Here is a 20014-nt window from a genome sequence, read left to right on the forward strand (position 1 = left end):
GTCAGGTGTCAAGTGGTTTACACATGGAATCAATACAAGATATGTGCTGTGATTGACAGAATAAATGTGAAATGTGTTTAGTGAACACATCCCATAATCAAAGCACATTATACTAGTAATTATCTAGAATGAGATTTTAATTTTCAGTGAAAGTATGGATTTTAGATAAGGAATTAAACAGAGCCCATAGTACGGTGAAGGAAGCTACACATGCACACAGAATCCAATTTATCCTTTATTTTCATCCATTGAACATTTTGAAATTGGGGTCAAATTCTTACCATGATGCATTCATAAAAATATTATAATTATTTCCCTGTTAGACAAATATCTGTACACATTATTATAGAGATATGGGTACAGAGAAGAAGTATGTTATGTCTGTGCATGCATAATAAGAGTAACCCCACGCAGCTGCTCTCTGTATGTCTAGTCTTCATTGCTATAGATGGTATTTTCAATCCAGTTCAAGTACTTGCTGACCCTCACATAGATTCCCGGTGGATGGTCTAATCCAAAAGATACAATACCTTCCACATAACCATTACAGACCAACGGACCCCCAGAATCACCCTGTGAAGAGAGGTAGATATGAATAAAGTACATAAGAGTACACAAAAATGATTTAGTGTCTCACAAGATGGGGCAGCAAATGTCTCACAGAATTCGACAGAGATGTTGAAAGAGCCTCTCGGTGTTGTGGAGGGCTGTGGAGGCGATATGAACTGAGCATCCCTGCGCTAAACCCCGAATATAGGCCGCACCCCCACTTTAAAGACCTAATGTGGGAGAAAAAGTGAGGCCTTTATTCAGGCCAATATGTTGTATATATTAGACTTGGGCGCCAGCCAAATCTTCGTGTTCGTCTTCGTGGGGGGATCTTTGTATACTGCGAATATTCATGTACATTCTTCTTGTTTGTTTTTTTTCTTCGTTTTTTGTAGAAGGGGTTAATACAGGGTTAACGTGGTACGAACTACGCAGCAGCTTTGGCACCAGGATTTTAAATGTCCGTACAAGCAACTCTATTGGTCACCTGCAGGGGCCTCCTCTGCCATCAACCAATGAAGTACACCTGTACTTCATTGGTTGATAGCAGGCGAGCCAGCAGTGTCAAATGCTGCTGACAGATCTAGAAGAATTACGATTAAATGATCACCCTTGTCTCTTGCCATCAGGAGGTCATTAAGAACGCGAAGCAGGGCAGTTTAGTGCTATGACGTTTTCTGAAGCCTGATTGGAAAGAATCAAAGATATTATTACTTGACAGATGGGCCTCTAGTTGCATTAACACACATTTTTCCCCAGAAAAAGGAGGTTGGAGAGGGCCTATAGTTCGTTAAGCATTCTGGGTCTAAGGAAGCCTTTTTTTTAGAAGAGGTTTCACGATTGCTTCTTTCAGTAGGTCTGGAAAAAACTCTGGAGTCCAGAGAACATTGGACTATTTTTGTAAAAACTGAGCCTACTGTTTCTGAGCATGCAGGGAGGAGATATGTAGGTGCAGGATCTAAATGAATGTTAAAACTTGTCCACAGGGTGGGGGAATTTGAACCCCCGTTTCTGTACCTCTGTAATGCCTTTGGCTGTCCTTCTGCAGTACAGGTCCGGATAGAAGGTATCTGAAAAGTAGGCTGCAAAATCTTCATATTTGGACTGTGTGAGATATGTGGAGGAATGCAGGCAAGATGGCTTGCAGAGCCTTTCTACGGTGTGGAAGAGCTGGGCCGGTCTGTTGTGTGCAAGGCTGATTTCACGAGAAAGGAATGTAGAATTTTTCTTAGTTATTGTGAGTTGGTAGTCGGTAATGTGCTTGGTTAAGGAACGCTTATCATCCTGGTTGTGTTTTTTTACGCCACCTTCTTTCAGGCTTACGGCCTTTTTTCTTTAGCCTTCTAATGGTGTTGTCAAACCATGGAGCATGGCGGATAGTTTTTATAGGTTCAATGCGGAGCAAGGCTGTTCAATGTATCGCTCACCCTCTTATTATACTGTTAACTAATAAATCTGGGTCTTTGTAGGTGCCCAGTTATTTTGTTAGGTTGAGGTTTGATAAAAAGATTGGTGAAGTCAAACCCTTTAATGAGCGATGTTTGGCTAGCCTTGGAGGGGGAAGTTTGGTTAGCTCTGAGGAGATGGAGAAGTTTAGGCAGTGATGATCTGTACATAATACTGGGTTTACTTTTACAGCAGGGATTTTAAGTTCAAGTTGGAACACCAGGTCGAGTACGTGGTCTCTTTTATGAGTGGCAGACGTGACAGTTTGTGTGAAGCCAAGACTACTCATCATGTTTAGGAGATCCTGTGTCACCAATCCAGGCATTGAAGTCCCCCAAGATTAGCCATCTTGGGTGTTCCATGAATAGCCCTGTCACAAGATTCCTCTATGAACCCTTTCACAGTAGAGATGCTGGCAGCTATGCATTCTAAATGCTTTGTTGTATTAACTGAGAGTGGCCTAGGATTTAAAGAGGATTTGATGCAGCTTGCCACTCCTCCACCCTACAGTCTAGCACAGTGATGCACTGAATAATTGCTTGGGACTGCTGCTTCCAAGATGGGGCATGCATTTTCGCCCAGCCACCTTTTTTTTTGCACCTGCTGTTTCCTACTCTGGACCACTACAATTGGGTAGGTCTCCCTGTGTAAAGGCAGGTCCTTGGTTGATGGGCCATTTGTGGGGGAATATTAAAGTCTGTGAAATTTAGCACCTCCACAACAACCCCTGATAGTTTTCCAAAGGATGCCAAGTGATTTAAGCCAGGTATGTAGGATACAATGGATCTTTGCAGGTTGTGAAGGGCAGAGTGAATGCAGAAGGTTTGGTGAGTAGGATATCATGGCAACGAGGGGGTTAATGTTCTAGAGATCAGTCTTTGGGGGGTTGTTAGTTGCATGCATTGGAATCCAGGATATATGTTAAATCAAAGCAGCAGGAGTTGTGAAAGGGCTTTGAAGATTTTAATGCAAATGCAGATAGCAGACAAATGGTGGCTGTAGAACTGAAACTAAAAGTTTACCAATATAACATGCCTTCTGTAGGATGTTGTAATTCTCTGAGGAATCTGTATAAATCCAATGTATATCCCCTGTGTATAGTGGAATGTTTGAATTAAATTCATAGGTAATACTGGGGCTCTGTTAATAGGTAAACAGGATGGAATCTCTGGACGATTAAAAGTTGGGTTTTTATGAAGATTGTCAGGATTTCACAGTTCCTTGCTTGTAGCTTGTCTGTTCAGCTTCTATGAGGGGCTTTTGGGACTCAGGGATGCAAATTCAATCCACTTTGTATCTCTGAGTTACATTGCAATCTGTTAAAAGTGAGGGTGTCCATAGGTGCAGCCAGTCCAGAAGATGAAGAGTCCATGGATAGTGCAGAGATTTTGAAGCCAGGGTGAAAGGAAAGTTAGAATGTTTTGGGGAAGATTAGGAGCAGTGAATGGTGAGACAGCCATCTTGGACGCCACCTATACCAATAAAGTCGCTTGTACGGACCTTTAACTCTTGGAGCAGGCCCCAGGCCAATTTGCGCCATCAGGAGCCTATTGGTCGCCTGCAGGGGCCTCCTCTGACATCAACCAATGGTTTTATGCCAGATGAGCCTCCTGCTGATGACCAATAGAGTCGCTCGTACAGACTTTTAAAATCCTGGTGACGCAACTTGGCTGGGAGAGACCACTGGTCTCCCCGCTCCAAGAGTTATGAATGACCAATAAAGTCGCTTGTACGGACTTTTAACTCTTGGAGCAAGTTGCGCCGTCAGGAGTTAAAGGGCTGTGCGAATGAGCCTATTGGACCAATAGAGTCGCTTGCACAGCCCATTAACTCCTGACGGGGAACGTGGCCTGCTCCAAGTTAAACTCCTGACGGTGAACCTAAAGATTTCCGCTACGAACATGGCGGTTGCAAAACGTAGACAAAGACACACAACACCAAGAATCTTTGTGTTTTTTCATATACTAATCTCCCTTCCCCATCTAGCCTACCTTATCTACGCAGCATCGCAGGGGTTAACGGAAGCGTAAATCCGTAGGTTCGCTGTCAGGAGTTAAAGGGGCCGTACGAGTGAGCCTGTTGGTCGCCTGCAGGTTGATGCCAGAGGAGCCCCCTGCAGTCGACCAATAGAGTCGTTCCCACGGCCCTTTAACTCCTGATGGCGAACCTACGGAATTCTGCTTCCGTTAACCCCTGCGATGCTGAGTAGATAAGCTAGATGGGGAAGGGACCAGGGAGATTAGTAGACGAAAAAAAACACGAAGAGTCTTCGTGTTGTGTGTCTTTGTCTACGTTTTGTCACCGCCATGTTCGTATGTTCAGTATTCGGCTGAACAACGAAAACGCACCCTTCGTGTTCATTTTCATGTTAGCCCGAATATGAATGCACAAGTCTAGTATATATACATACGTACATACAGTCGTGTGAAAAAGAAAGTATACCCTCTTTGAATTCTATGGTTTTATATAACAGGACATAATAACATCATCTGTTCCTTAGCAGGTCTAAAAATTAGATAAATGCAACCTCCGATGAACAACAACACATGACATGTTACACTGTGTCATGACTTATTGAACAAAAATAAAAGCCAAGATGAGGAAGCCATAAAAGCTTAAGTTTTAGCATTTTGATGGCCTGGAGCATTCAGGTGTGTGTGTTAACACACTGCCAAGGAGGAAAGACATCAGCAATCTGGGAAGATTTATAAGGCCATTTCCAAACAACTTAAAGTCTATCATTCTACAGTGAGAAGGATTATTCAAAAGTGGAAAATATTCAAGCCAGTTGCCAATCTTTCCAGGCGTGGACGTCCCAGCAAATTCACCCCAAGGTCAGACTGTGCAATGCTCGGAGAAACTGCAGAATAAATCAAGAGTCTCAGACTCTACAGACCTCAGCCAGCATGTTAAAGTATATGACAGTAGAATTAAAAAAAAGACTGAACAAGTATGGTGTCTTTGGAAGGGTTGCCAGGAGAAAGCCTCTTTTGTCTAAGAAGAACACAGCAGCACGGCTTAGGTTTACAAAGTGCATCTGAACAAACCACAAGACTTCTGGAACAAGGTCCTTTTGGACAGATGAAACCAAAGTGGAGATGTGGAAACGTGGCACAGCCAATTGAAATGCTGTGGCAGGACCTTAAGATAGCTGTACATAAGCAAATGCCCACAAACCTCAATGAGCTGAAGCAACGTTGTAAAGAAGAGTGGGCTAAAATTCCTTCATAAAAATATGAGAGACTGAAGCATACAAAACATGATTAATTCATGTTATTGCTGCTAAATTTTACAAGATCTACATAGATTTCACAAGCTATTGAATCATAACGTGTACTTAGTTTTTCACACATGGCTTCTCTACCTTGGCTTTACTATTGTTGAATATATCATGACACGAATGTTGTTCATCTGAGGATGTATTTACACAATTTTTAGATCTGCTAAGAAACCATAGAAGTCAAAGGGGGGTACTTTATTTTTCAAAAGACTGTATATTTTAGATATACACCCAATATATATATATTAAAACATGCCAAAGATAAAAATACTTTCTGATAAGCCAGAAAGCAAACGTATACAGCACTGAAATGAAAATTCTGGACCGAAACCAAAAATTTAGCATTCACTTTGCCGAAACCGAAAATGACCCCCCCAACCCCCCCCCACACTTTTATTAAAAATAAGTAACACACTAAAATTGGACAAAAAGTCAATAACAATATATATATATTTATGATTGTTAACAGCAATAACACTCCCATCATGCCCAGGCATACCCAGATTCCAGCATGTACTGGCTGACTTGGCATGATAGGAGTGTGATAGGATTTTTGCCTACCATTGCCACCCATCTGTATACTGGACTCCCACTTATATCCCTAGACCCCCCTCTGCGTCCTAATAGTAGGTAAGTGAATTGTATTGCAATACTCATCTCCTTGTGCTTGTGCATCCCATTGTGCTTATGCTTATTTAAATTGTTGGTATTCATATGTGCATGAGGGAGTGATCTTAATGAGAGGAACTGCTTATTGGTGGAAATGTGCAGCCAACATATACTGTACCTGACTGGCATCACTTTCCTCACTGACATTTCCTGCACAAATCATTCCATCATCAAGCTGGGGAACGTAATGTCGACAACTCTTGCGACTCACAACAGTGACATTGGTCTCAAATAAGTTGTCAGTGGTCATTCCATTTTCAATAAACCCCCATCCTGCTACATTGCAACGGGTATTTGTGGGAACATCCATCCTTCTGCGTGGGAGGCGAATTGTCTGCACTACACGGTTTATGGTAGCTTTGGTTGAAAGCTAGTGAGGATAGAACATGAAAAATTGTTGAATTTTATTTATAGTTTGCAAACACACTACTGAGCTCACAACATACTTATAAATTATGAGATAATGGACAATATTTGTACGCAAAATGCTAACATTCCATTGTTTTTTCTATAGAACTCTGGAAAAAAAGGCGCTAACATTTGCGAAAGAATGAATGGATTAAAAAAGGTTAGCCCTTAATAAATCTTGTTTACCTATGGCAGGAATAACTTTACACACCTGTGTATAATACGATTAGGTCAATGGCTAATGATGAGTGAGACCTAAAGTCATTGATCAGATAACTATTTACTAGGTTAAAAAATGTAAAAAAGAAAATAAATATTGTAAAATAAAACTAAGAAGCTTAGGCAATTGACGTGGATCTGTGAATCCAATTAATATTCAGTGACCTAAAATGTAACTAATCAGATAGTAATCAGTTATGTAATATCAATGTAAAAATAATTATAAAACATTAAAAAATATTAATAATGTGTGTGTTTTTTCCAATATGACTTGGATGACCCCTCTCTCTCTCTGACACTCACTGACCAGAAGGGGAAGGGACCTGCTGGGGCAGGACACAATCTGCAGCATTGATTGTGACTTGGTCCCCTCTTGAAAAAGAGATGTTTGGGGTCGAAAGAGGGTTTGGTCCCAAAGAAGGACAACATTTAATAATCAAAAAGTATCCCTTCTAGAGCTTCCAGGACTCGTTTGCATTCTCCCCAAAATGTACTTACCTTCAAAAGCATGATATCATTAAATGGTATGTGCTGTTTATCATAATACTCAGGGTGCACGTGATAGCTTTTGATTCCAATGGCCTGCTGAGAGACTTCTTGATCACTCACATTATGGGCTCCAAGTATGGCGGTGATATCCCTGGGCAGGCATTTATTAAGTTAATTGAAACTTATTTTTTCATACATGATCAATCCACCAATAATAAAAAAGGCAAGGTTTTTCTCACCAATGCCGAATTTCTCCTTTCACATGATACTATTGTCCACTTTACCTTGCCAACCTGTTACCATTTTATGTTTATTTGTTAGATTGAACATATCTGTGGCTATGAGTTAAAAGTGCAAATATTGCATTAAACTTGTATAATCCCGACCAGACCTTAATACCATAGAAAATCTGTGGAGGTAGCTGAAGGTTCGAGTTTCCAAACATCAGCCTCAGTAAAATGCAAATAAATTTATAACTTATTTGAAATGCGCAATTCTGGATTTTTTGTTGTTATGCTGTTGTTCACTGTTCAAATAAACCTACCATTAAAATTATAGACTGATCATGTCTTTGTCAGTGGGCAAACGTACAAAATCAGCAGGCGATCAAATAATTTTTTCCTTCACTGTATGTCATTACTGTTTACCCTCCTCACAAGATGTTGATTATCACGGTCAATTATGTACCTACTATTATCATTTTATAATTATTCAAAAATTATCTGTAGTTGATGCCTCATGTGGTCTCTGGTACTTTGTAAAATACTAATCTTTACATACAATCAAACCTCTGTCTGCTTACTAGAATTAATTGTCATACAATACATATTTCTGACATGTGCTTACCCATAACAGTGGGCGGCAGTTAACACCCAACTGGGAGTAATAAGGGAACCTCCACAATTCACCTTTCCAACTTTTAGATACACCATATAGGGTCTGGAATGGGGTTTTGCCTCTCGACCCCCAATAATTCCGTGATGGATGTTCCCTGAAATAGATGCCATTATTAAATGAAAGCCAAATTTCATGTAGAATACATATATGGTGAACTGGGAAGAGGTAAGGTCCTAAAAGAGAGGTATTTAGCGCTGAGCGCTGGTCTGGGTAGGAGGCGCCTGATGAGCAGGGCTGTTTGGGGAGATCACACGCATCCTCTAACCGGCCCAACATTAGGGAGTGCAAGGTCTGTCACTTCAGACCTTGGCTTCCGTGCTCCCTAAACACTACGTGACGGCGATTGATGCTGAGCACTGGGATATGACGTCTTATTCCTGCACTCAATAGCCGCCGCGTAATTATTAGGGAGCACTAAAGCAGAGGTGTGAAATGACAGACCTTGGGCTCCCATCACAGAATGGAAGATGAGAAAGGTTAGGGATGGGGCAGTCGTGGTAAGGGCAGTATATTTCTATATGTGTGTTTATGTGCAGGTATGTGTAAAGGCAGCGTGTAAGGGCAGTGTATGTGTACATGTGTGTTTATGGGCAAATATGTGTTAAGGCGGTGTGTATGGGCAGGTGTGTGTAAGGGCAGTGTATGTGTACATGTGTGTTTTTGGGCAAATATGTGTTAAGGCAGTGTGTATGGGCAGGTGTGTGTAAGAGCAGTGTATGAGTATATGTGTGTTTATAGGCAGGTGCGTGTAAGGGCAGTGTAAATAAAATAACCACTGTAAAAAAATGGGGGGGGGCAGAATTTTCTGCTCACAACAACCAGGCAGACCGAGAGCCTGTCGTTCTGTCTCTGCACGTATATTTCAATACCTGAGGGAGATAGGAAAACTTTTGAAAGCTTGTCTTTTAAGCATTATGTTAATCCAATAGAAAAGGTATAATTGCATCCTGCAATACTCAGGTATTTTGACATCTTATTTAGATTTATTTATTTAGTTTTTTTTTCAGTGGCATGTTTTAGTGGTGGAACTTATTAGTGCCCCACTGTTTTGACTGTGGTATCTTATGTGCCCCCTCTATATATTGTTCCTAGAGTCGCCACTGGTGGTGCCTATATAATGAAAGATAGGCAATCAGCTATGGAAGTTGATTTGGTTGAGGATTCAGTGAGTGCAGAAGCCTGGGGATGCTGGAAGGTGTATCCATGAAGAAAAAAACCTGAACACAGGTACTTTGTGTGTGTTACAGGGCAAGTGAAATTGCTGTCACTCTGTGTTACAGGGCAAGTGAAATTGCTGCCACTCTGCCTCCAGAAATGCCTTATACCCCTATATGCCTCTCTGACGCTGTGTGACCCCGCTAGGCCCCACCTCCTCCAGAAAATTACCGGATCCGCCGATGACTTTGGGACGATACAGTGCCGCCGGGGTCCCGGTCTTTCTTCTGATCTCTCCGACCGTCTCTGCTTCCCCGGCAGTGGGCGGGCTATCCCGGCAGTGAGAAGGTACGCACATATGCAACCTCCGCTGCTGTCCACACTTTCGCCGGCGCTTGGTGATAGACACCGGTGGAAGTGCCGGCAGTATCCGAGGTTATCATACAGGAGGATCCAGGTCCCCTGCAGCGGTGCAGGGGATCTGGATCTTAGTCTCTGTTTGAGGTCTGATTAGAAGACGACTCCGATTATAAGATGAGGGGTATTCTGAGAGCATTTGCTCTGAAAAAACTTTGTCTTATAATTGAGCAAATACGGTAGTTCAATTTATTCCTACAGTAAGTAAAGTGCCAGAAAACAGATGACCAAAAACACAAACCAGGACAGGCTCTGCCACACCAACACCCAAACACACACGCACACCGGGATGGGCTCTGCCACACTGACACCCAAACACACACACCAGGACAGGCTCTGCCACACCGACACCCAAACACACACACACACACACACACACACAGCAGGACAGGCTCTGCCACACCAACATCCACACACACATACCAGGACAGGCTCTGCCACACAAACACACACACCAGGACAGGCTCTGCTACATCGACATCCAAACACACACACCAGGAGAGGCTCTGGCACACTGACAGCCACATACCAGGACAGGCTCTGCCACACTAACACCCAAACACACACACACCAGGACAGACTCTGCCACACCGACACCCAAACACACACACACCAGGACAGGCTCTGCCACACCGACACTAGGGATGCACCGAAATGAAAATTCTGGACCAAAACCGTTTGGATATAAAGATGGCACTGTTTACCTGTGTGGATGTAAATATGGCACTGATAAGCTGTTTGTATACAACAATGGCACTGGCAAATGACAATGTGTTTGCGGACAAATATGGTACTGAGAAGCTATTTGACAAATATTGCCTGTCTTTGGGATCAAATTATACTTTGAGTATACCTGCCAAATGACCTGTTTTTTTGTGACTTATAAGCTAAGAGAAAGTAACCCTCAACAACATTTAATTTAGTGGACTTTAGCAATTACATAATAATCATAACAATAAAATGAAATATTACATTTAAAAGGTATATTTTTTAATAAAATACATTAAATACTTTTTTCGCAAACAATTTGGACAAGCCATCATTTCCCCTTTTCCTCCAATCGAAGGGAGAGGGATGCTTCCTGTCTCTGCAGACTAAATAGAGTATATACTGTATAGGCTCGATTATAGGCCCCACCCGATTATAGGTTGCACCCTTTAGACCAATAGAGTCGCTCGTACAGACTTTTAAAATTCTAATGCAGCAACTTGTCCGGCAGAGACCACTCGTCTCCCTGCTCTATCAGTTAAATGCCCGTACAAGCGACTTTATTGGTCGTTCATATGGACTTTTAACTGTTGCAGCAGGGAAGCCAGTGGTCAGGTTGCGCCTTAAGAAGTTAAGGGGCCGTGCGAGTGAGCCTATTGGTCGTTGCACGACCCTTTAATCTACGGATTTCTACGGAGCGGAAATCCGTAGGTTCGCTGTCAGGAGTTAAAAAGGCAGTGCGAGTGAGCCTATTGGTCCCTGCAGGCGACCAATAGGCTCACTCGCACTGCCCTGTAACCCCTGATGGCGAACCAACGGATTTCCGCTTCCGTCACCTCCTGCGATGCCGCGAAGATAAGGTAGGCTAGATGGGGAAGGGACCAGGGAGATTAGTAGACGAAGACGATCATGAAGATCTATGTTTTACCGCCGCTATCTTCTCCATGTCTTCGGAACGAACACAAAAAAAGCACTCTTCGTGTTCGTTTTCATGTTCGCCTGAAGACCAATGCACAAGTCTACTATTTAGTGCATCTTTGAGCCTGGCTAATTCAATGTTCCCTATGAAACCATATATTTTTTTAAACTAGACAACCCCAGGGTATTTCAAATGCTGGTATTTTAGCTCTTTCCATGCACACATTTTATCACCAGCCTTTGTCAAAGTTTGTGTTTTTGTGTGTATTTTTCCACACACATTGTACTTCTGGTATATGTCACTGTCAAACAACACCCCAATATGTGTTCTGCATCTCGTGAGTACAGTGAAACCCCACATGCATGGGTTTGTCGGGTTGTTTGGGGGCTAAAATTTGGGACGTGTGCATTTTTCAAATTGGAAATTAGACACGTGGTCATCCTTCCCCCTGTGTTAATTGGGACATTGTTGAACTCGGCCAATTCATTTTACCCCATCAAATCATACAATTTTTTAACAGTAGACACCCCATGGGCATTTAACATACCACTATTTAAACTCTTTCCATGCAAGAATAAAGATAAAGAGCTAATTTTAGGACTTTCCCATAAAAATATTTATATACCTTATTTATCGGCGTATAACACGCACTTTTTTAAACTAAAATATGAAGTTGAAACCCTACCTGCGTGTTATACGCCGATAAATCCTAGAGCTGCACAATCTTCCCCTGCACAGCTCTCTCGCGCGCCCTCTCTGATGCCGGGAGCCGGGTGATGACGTCACTCCGGCCCCGGCATCAGCACAAAAAGTAAAATGCTGGAAGATAAAGAGGACCCATACCAGATCTCCCAAACGGTAGGGAGTAATATATAAGTTTAATGTGTGTGTGTCTGAGTGTGTGTGTGTCTGAGTGTGTTTGTGTGTCTCTGAGTGTGTGTCTCTGAGTGTGTTTGTGTGTGTGTCTAAGTGTGTGTCTGGCTGCATGTGTGTCTGAGTGTGTGTGGCTTAGTGTGTGTGTGTCTGAGTGTGTGTGTGTCTTAGTGTGTGTGTGTGTGTGTGTCTTAGTGTGTGTGTGTCTCAGTGTGTGTGTGTCTCAGTGTGTGTGGTTTCCCAGATAGCAGTGATTCTGATGAAGTTTTTTTTGTGCTTTTTCTTTATTCTTTATTTCTTTTATTACATTATAATAAATGTTATAATGTTATAAACATTATTCCAACATTAAGTTCATAGCTTCCAAGTTTAAATTGTCGGAGTCACCGTGTGTGGTATTGCACGCCACTACACATGGTGAGCGCACGTTCTCACTGGCGGCCTTCCAGCACTACTCGCCCCCATGTACCATCAGGTCTTGGGGATGAGATTTATTTTTGAATCTGGCAGGCCAGAAATGGCCTGTCCTTAAATTATTTTTCCTTATTTATTTAATCACATCGTTTATCACGAGTGCCTATTAATTTGCCCCCCTTTGAATTCACGGCTTTTGAAATTCACGGCTTGGCCATCACTATTCTTTGGCACACGATTTTGTCACTGCGTTTTTGGACACTGTTTTCTTTTTAAGAGGCAGTGAAGCCTGGACTTTGCTGGAGGAGGATTGGAGCCTTCTGGCCCTTTCCTCTCTTCAAGAAGGCCAGCAAGGAGTCTCACTCTTCGGGGTGAGACTCAAGATCCGACCCTCCCATGGGGGGGGTTGGAATTTGTCCGAGTTCTCCGTGAGGGAACTCGGTATCGTAGTCTGGCTTCTGCTGCCTTGTGCACAGAATGCAGCACCAAGGAGCACGCACCTCGGGCTTCCCAAAAGAAAAAAAAAAAAAAAAAAAAAAAAAAATATTTTTTCTTACTCAAATTTCCTTGTTAAAATGGGGGTGCGTGTTATACACCAGTGCGTGTTATACGCCGATAAATACGGTATATATATATATACATATATATATATATATATATATATATATATATATACATATATATATATATATATATATATATATATATATATATATTGGTCTTTTTCTGGAACTGGAAGGTTCCCTTGATGGTGACATCAGTGGGAAATGATTTTTACATGTTACTATTTTTATTATTATTTTTTACATGTATTTTACTAATCACATTGTGATTCGAAAGCTGTGCTCCATTGACTTGCATGGTTGAATGCAGTATCTGTATTCAACCTGCAAGGGGAGCCAGAGTTCTCAGGAAGGTCTGGAGAGACCCTCTTGGAAATGTTTTCAACGCCTTTATTTTTTGAAAGGAGGCTCTGCCATCTTGTGAGTGACAAAATCCCTCAGTGGTGGTTGTGACCACTCTCCTGCGGTGGGTGTTCAGTGTCACTGAATGCCTCGCTATCGAGGCATTTCAGCGACACCAACGATCGCCTCTTAAACTTTTTTAAAACAGGCCAGGGAGGGGCCAGACAAGATGACGATCTTGGTGTTGCTGAATGCCTTGACATCGACACATTACAGCAACACGGTTTTATTGCAGAAAGTGAACATAGATCACTTTCTGCACCTGTTTAAAGCCATGACGGTCCTGGCACGTCAATTGTCGCAAACTGGATGTTAGTGCATGATGTGCCCGGACCGTCAATGGTCATCAAGGGGTTTAAAGACATGTTTGGACTAGAGATAGTGGAGACCCTGAGCTGTCAAACAACACCCTGGTTTTGAGCGATCTCCCTTGGACCCTGAGTGGCATGTTCTATGTTCCCCAGACTATGTCTCCACAGGTGATCCCAGAGTCGGGAGCCAGGGCGATAATCCTATGATCCCAATGTATTGTTTGTTCATGTATTGCCGTTGGTGGACCTGAAGCAGGACTTTGTGTGTTTTTTTCTTCCATTGTATGTTAATTGCATTTGCTGTGTATAAATACCTGTATGTGTGTCTAATACCCTGATGTTTGGGGTAGGTTACTATAATAACTCACTGTCCTTTTCAGGACAGTACATCGGCTGAATACGCTAAGCTACGGCTATCTACAGCACCAATGTAGCTCTGGTGCAGCAGAACCCCCAATGCATTGGCGCTGAAGAGGTTAACCGCTGGTGTCTCGGCAGAAGGAAGCACAGTTGTGTACCCCTCACAAGCACAATTGTCAGGATAGTTGACTTTCTCCCTTTGTTATTCATTCTGAAGGGCCATCAGAAGCAAGTTTGTCCAGCAAAAAGGTCCAAGCTGGCCATGGGAAGTAGGAATTAAGTTTTTTACATCACTGGACTGATCTTTTATGTGCATATAAGAAGATTGTGAGGCTCAGTCAACAAAATACACATATTTAATAAATAAATGTCACCTACACATACCAATATTAACAATAGCAACATACAGATACAGCATACATAGAACTATTATAGTAAGACAGTGATGTGAGCCACAAAGGACTCTTGGAAACCTCCATATATTGGCCCCAGCAGCTCTCTCTCTCCTGCTCCTTATGAGATATAGCAAGAGGCATGGTTAGCCAAACATCAGAATGGTGTTCAATGCCATAAAAGGACCAGTGGCTGGGTATAACCTGGACAGCAAACTAAGTGTGACCAAATGCCATTTCCCCACCCAGATATTAATACTCTGGGGTCTATTCTCTAAAGAGAGCATTGTAGTTCTAACTTTCACTTTACTAATTATTATCAGATTATAAGAGTTTACCACAGTGAGCTTCTGCTGTTGTAAGAGCTTGGCTGGCCCTGTATAATGCATTGCTAAAAAAATCTCCAAGATTCGTAGCTGGTGGTGGTGCATGTAGGAGGTGGTGCTGGTGACATAGTTTACCTATGGCACTAGAAATGTTATGGCTAGCACTGCACTTATACAGTGTTGACAGATGGCCCAGATTGAGATGTGGTGAGCTTCTTATTGTGATTGCAGACCCCTCTGTACCTTTTTGTCTCCTATCCCTTTGTTTCCAGTTCACCACAGTCATTTTTCTAGCCATTCCAGGCAAACATACAGCCTTCCCTCTGTCCTTTTCAACCTTCATTTTTACCTTTGGGTTTGAATGGAAATGACAATGGGGCAAAGACATGAAATAAACGATACTCCGGGGCTCTGGGGAATTATAGAGGATGAGTGAGATTAAAATTATAATTTTTTTTGTTATAGGCTGTAGGTTATTAGGGAAAAGAAGCGTGGCTAAACTGACTGGAGAAAACATGGCCAAAAACAAAGAGGAGAAAAGAGAAACTTGAAAGAGGCATGATCAGGGTAACACACTGTGATTGTTCAAGGAACCATGCTTTCTTTTACTTAAAAAAATAGTTTGAATCAACAGGTGTATACCGCATACATACATACATACATACATACATAGTACAGAGGGCACAATAAGTCAATATGCAGTGAAATGACTAAACAAGTCACTTAACAAAATGTATTCCACACATTGCATGAGATACAAAAGTAAGTACATCTTGGACAAAAAGGAGAAGACCTCTGTCTCCTGAAAGCTTATTTAAAATTTTCATATTTATCTTATATAGACCACAAAAAAAAGGTTTCACCTAAGGAAATAAACTCTGGAATCAATATGGCTATTTTCCTTGTTTACATACAGTATGAATATTCAACAAACATAGATATAAATGAACACTAATGTAATAAACCTTACTAACCTGCATATGTAAATTGTGGCAGGAGGAGCAGGACAAAAAAATGATGTTGCTTCATAATGTACTATCTCCAATGACCGTTCCCCAACCTACTTATATTTCTTTGTATCTCTCTTCAAAGTCCTTGCCTTTCCTCTAGCCACTTCCCATGTAGCCTCTCTCTTGGTTGAATAGGCAGATGTTATCTAAAGCATGTGATTATTGGGACATAATGTTCTTAATTAGCATAAAGGCAAACCTTACAAGTCTGAGACTTTGCTATTATTATTTATGTTTTCCCCACAATGAAAACCAATGAACATTGCTACTGAATAATTGTGTGAAGCTACACTCACTGGCCACTTTATTATTTACACCTGTTCAACTGCTTGTTAACACAAATAGCTAATCAGCCAATCGCATGGCAGCAACTCAATGCATTTAGGTCAAGACAACTTGCTGAAGTTCAAACCAAGCATCAGAATGGATAAGGAAGGGGATTTAAGTGACTTTGAATGATGAATGGGTTGTTGGTCCCAGATGGGCTGGTCTGAATATTTCAGAAACTGCTGATCTACTGGGATTTTCATGCACAGCCATCTCTAGGGCTTACAGAGAATGGTCCGAAAAAGAGAAAATATCCTGTGAGTGGCAGGTGTGCGGATGAAAATGCCTCATTTATGTCAGAGGAGAATGGGCAGAGTGGTTTGAGATGACAGAAAGGCAACAGTAACTCAAATAACCACTTGTTACAACCAAGGTATGCAAAATACCATCTCTGAACGCACAACACGTCGAACATTAAAGCAGATGGGCTACAGTAGCAGAAGACCACACCGGGTGCTACACCTGTGAGCTAAGAACAGGAAACTGAGGCTACAATTCGCACAGGCTCACCAAAATTGGACAATGGAAGACTGGACGAACGTTGCCAGGTCTGATGAGTCTCGCTTCCAGCTGCGACATTCCAGCTGCGACATTCCAGCTACGACATTCAGATGGCAGGGTCAGACTTTGGCATAAACCACATGAAATCATGAATCCATCCTGCCTTGTATCAACGGTTCAGGCTAGTGGTGTAATGGTGTGGGGGTCATTTTTGTGGCAAACTTTGGGCCCCTTAGTACCAATTGAGCATCATTAAAATGTGACAACCTATGTGAGTATTGTTGCTGACCATGTCCATCCCTTATGACCACAGTGTACCCATCTTCTGATGGCTACTTCCAGCAGGGTAATGCTCCATGCCACAAAGCACACATCATCTTAAGCTAGTTTCTTGAACATGAAAATGAGTTCACTGTACTCCAATGGCCTGCACAGTCACCAAATCTCAATCCAACAGAGCACCTTTGGGATGAGGTGGAATGGGATGTGCAACCGACAAATCTGCAGCAACTGCGTGATGCCATCATGTCCATATGGACCAAAATTTCTGATGAATGTTTCCAGCACCTTGTAGAAAGTATGCCATGAAAAATTAAGGCAGTTCTGAAGACAAAAGGGGGTCAAACCTGATACTACCAAGGTGTACCTAATAAAGTGGCCAGTGAGTGTATGATTGGAAACTGATAGTAGATAAATGTGCCCCATAATTAATTACCATATTTGCTTGATTATAAGACAAGGTTTTTTACAGAGCAAATAGCCCTCATCTTATAATCAAGGTTGTCTTCCAATCAGACCTCAAATAGAGGTCTGACTATGAGACTAAGATCTTCCTGTCTGCAGGGGACCTGGATCTTCCTGTCTAGTAACCTCAGCTGCTGCCGGCACTTCCACCGGGCGTCTTTCACGGAGAGTCGGCGAAAGTGCGGGCAGCAGCTGAGGTTGCATATGCGTGTACCTTCCCACTGCAGGGATAGCCCGCCCACTGCCAAGGAAGCAGAGCCGGTTGGGGAGATCACTGAGCTCTCTGTGACAGGTGGCTCTCCAGAAGCAAGACTGGGACCCCGGCGGCACTGTGCCGTCCCAAAGTGGATCTGGTAGACTTACCTCTTTAATTTTCTGGAGGAGGCGGGGTCACGCAGTATCATTGCGTAATCTCGTGGGAGGTCTGAGTGGGTAGGTAAGTGTCAGAGTGGGTATGTTAGTGTCTGGGTATGTTAGTGCCCCCCTATATGCCACTCTGTCCCATGATATACCTTTGAACTCCCTATATGCCAGAGTGGCATTTAGCGGTATAAGGCATTTCTGGAGGCAGAGTGGCATATAGGGGGTTAAAAGGCATAACATGTGGCAGAGTGGCATACAAGAGGGTAAAAGGCATATCAGGGAGGCAGAGTAGCATATAGGGGATATAAGGCATTTCTGGTGCAGAGTGGCAAGCCTGGGGGCAGATGTGCATAACTGGGGGCAGGTTGGCATATAAAGGGAAATAAAAAAAAATGTTTAAATGAATTAATATTTACAAGTAATACTTTTTTTCCTATCGGGTCGTCTTATAATCAGGGTTTTTCTTTTTTTCCTAAATTAATATTCAGATTTTGGGGGGGTCATCTTATAATCAGGGTTGTCTTATAATCGAGCAAATACGGTAAATGCTGCAAGCTGGTGAAATAATACTCACATCCTTACATTAAAAAATATGAACATATGAATGGCAGATAGGGTTTTTCAGCATTTAGGGAGTCACTGGATGTGTGTCCCTGTGGATGTGTTAAGACATTCTGAGAAAACTGCCTTTAATTAGTTAAATCTTCCTAATGCGTGATGCTAATTTCGAAAACTACTCAGCTCCATTTCACCAATATATGCACATTAGGATCCATTTTGAATTGCCATTGCAATGTTACTTCTCTTACTTAACCCCTCCCCTGCTGTCATAAAACCATTGTTTTTTGGAACACTTGAATGTCTATTTTCCCCTTATACCAATATAGAGCTTAATCGCAAGTCATGAGTTATTAATGTGTAAAATATTCCTTTTTCTCACATCCCTTCTTATATGAATGATGGAGCTTGATAGATAAACTGTACTTACGTCTGAACAAAACGATAAATTTATCTTTTATCTTTAAATCTTAAAAAGTGAAATTTCCACACAAAAGAATGTTGATTATGGGTTGTTTCTCAAATGTTTCAGTTGTCAGTTAAGTTATTGAGATAACTAAACTGACTTAATTAAAAACCACTAGACAGCACTTGATTGATTGCAACATCTGAAAAAAACAACATATCCAACAAAATGGCAAGTTGAATTGCAATTCTTGGATCCAGTTGCTGTCCTGTCAATCAATTGAATCAAATCAGTCAGTTATAAGCATGGTCAAGTAGAGTGCTGAGTTGGACAGATCTTTTTGAGTTTAATTTTCTGTATCAATTCCAGAGGAACTCATTTTATAGAGACAAAGCTCTTTTTCAATTTGACTCAAAATTCAACTGCCAGCTTTGATTTCTGTCAATAGGTGCTTTTCATAGTAACTTGCTATGGTTTATAGTCAATTTGGCAATAGAACTGACTTTATTGGGAAACTGTTCCTCATTATCAGATAGTTCAGTTGAGTAGGCCTGAGCAACTCAAATGTTAACTCAACAAAACTTGAATAGACTTTAATAGAATGAAGGTAACCCTAGGCCTAAAGTGTTCTAATTTAAAGGATTGGTTCTTCGCTACTGCCTGTAAAAAGCTTAGTGGTCCTTTTACTAACACCCAGTGACATGAATAACTAACTGTCAATACCTCATATCAAGCTGTATTCTGTTTGTAAAAGATATTTCTTGACTGTTATTTTATGTAAAATGCTGATTTCGGAAACAAAAAGACAAAAAACACCACTTTTTATTGGTGCACATTTTTGTAATTAAAACCAAAGAGGAAAGTGTTCAAAGAACAAAACTCAGAATTTTTTGTAATCTTTAGTTTAACAAAGGAAAGTTACACAGTGTCATAAAGTAAATGGAAAGCAAGACAAGCAGATTACATCTGATCTATGCAAACTGGTACTCAGAACAATACAAAACAGTAATGCGTAATGTCCATCCTGTAGAACTCAGCATTCTATGTTAATTATGAAACAGAGAGTACCACTGAACTTAATATACTGGTGCTGCAAAATTAGATAAATCTGACCATATACAGCTTTATTTATTCGGCATATTTTGGATGAGCTTAGACTGCATGAAAAATGGTAAATGACGCTTGTGAGGCCTTGGTTGTTCACTTTTCTAGTTGGTTTTAGTTTTTTCTTTTTATTTACAGGGGCGAACGTAACCACACCATTTTTTTCTAATGTGCTATAATTTACACTATTTAGACCACAACCAG

The 20014-nt window shown here is 41.6% G+C and overlaps 1 protein-coding gene across 1 annotated transcript; it reads right to left on the reverse strand.

Moving 5' to 3' along the window:
- Window positions 1-34: 34 nt before the first annotated feature.
- LOC128492820 (mast cell protease 1A-like) lies at window positions 35-15899 on the reverse strand. The gene is made up of 5 exons (XM_053465525.1): window positions 15772-15899; window positions 7907-8051; window positions 7070-7211; window positions 6063-6314; window positions 35-573 (listed from the first exon to the last, which is right to left on the reverse strand). Exons 1-5 carry the CDS (start codon window positions 15824-15826, stop codon window positions 430-432), a joined length of 738 nt encoding a protein of 245 aa, XP_053321500.1. The 5' UTR covers window positions 15827-15899; the 3' UTR covers window positions 35-429.
- Between the last annotated feature and the right edge of the window lie 4115 nt (window positions 15900-20014).

Source organism: Spea bombifrons, chromosome 1 (assembly GCF_027358695.1).
Source record: "Spea bombifrons isolate aSpeBom1 chromosome 1, aSpeBom1.2.pri, whole genome shotgun sequence".
Classification (NCBI taxonomy): Eukaryota; Metazoa; Chordata; class Amphibia; order Anura; family Pelobatidae; genus Spea; species Spea bombifrons.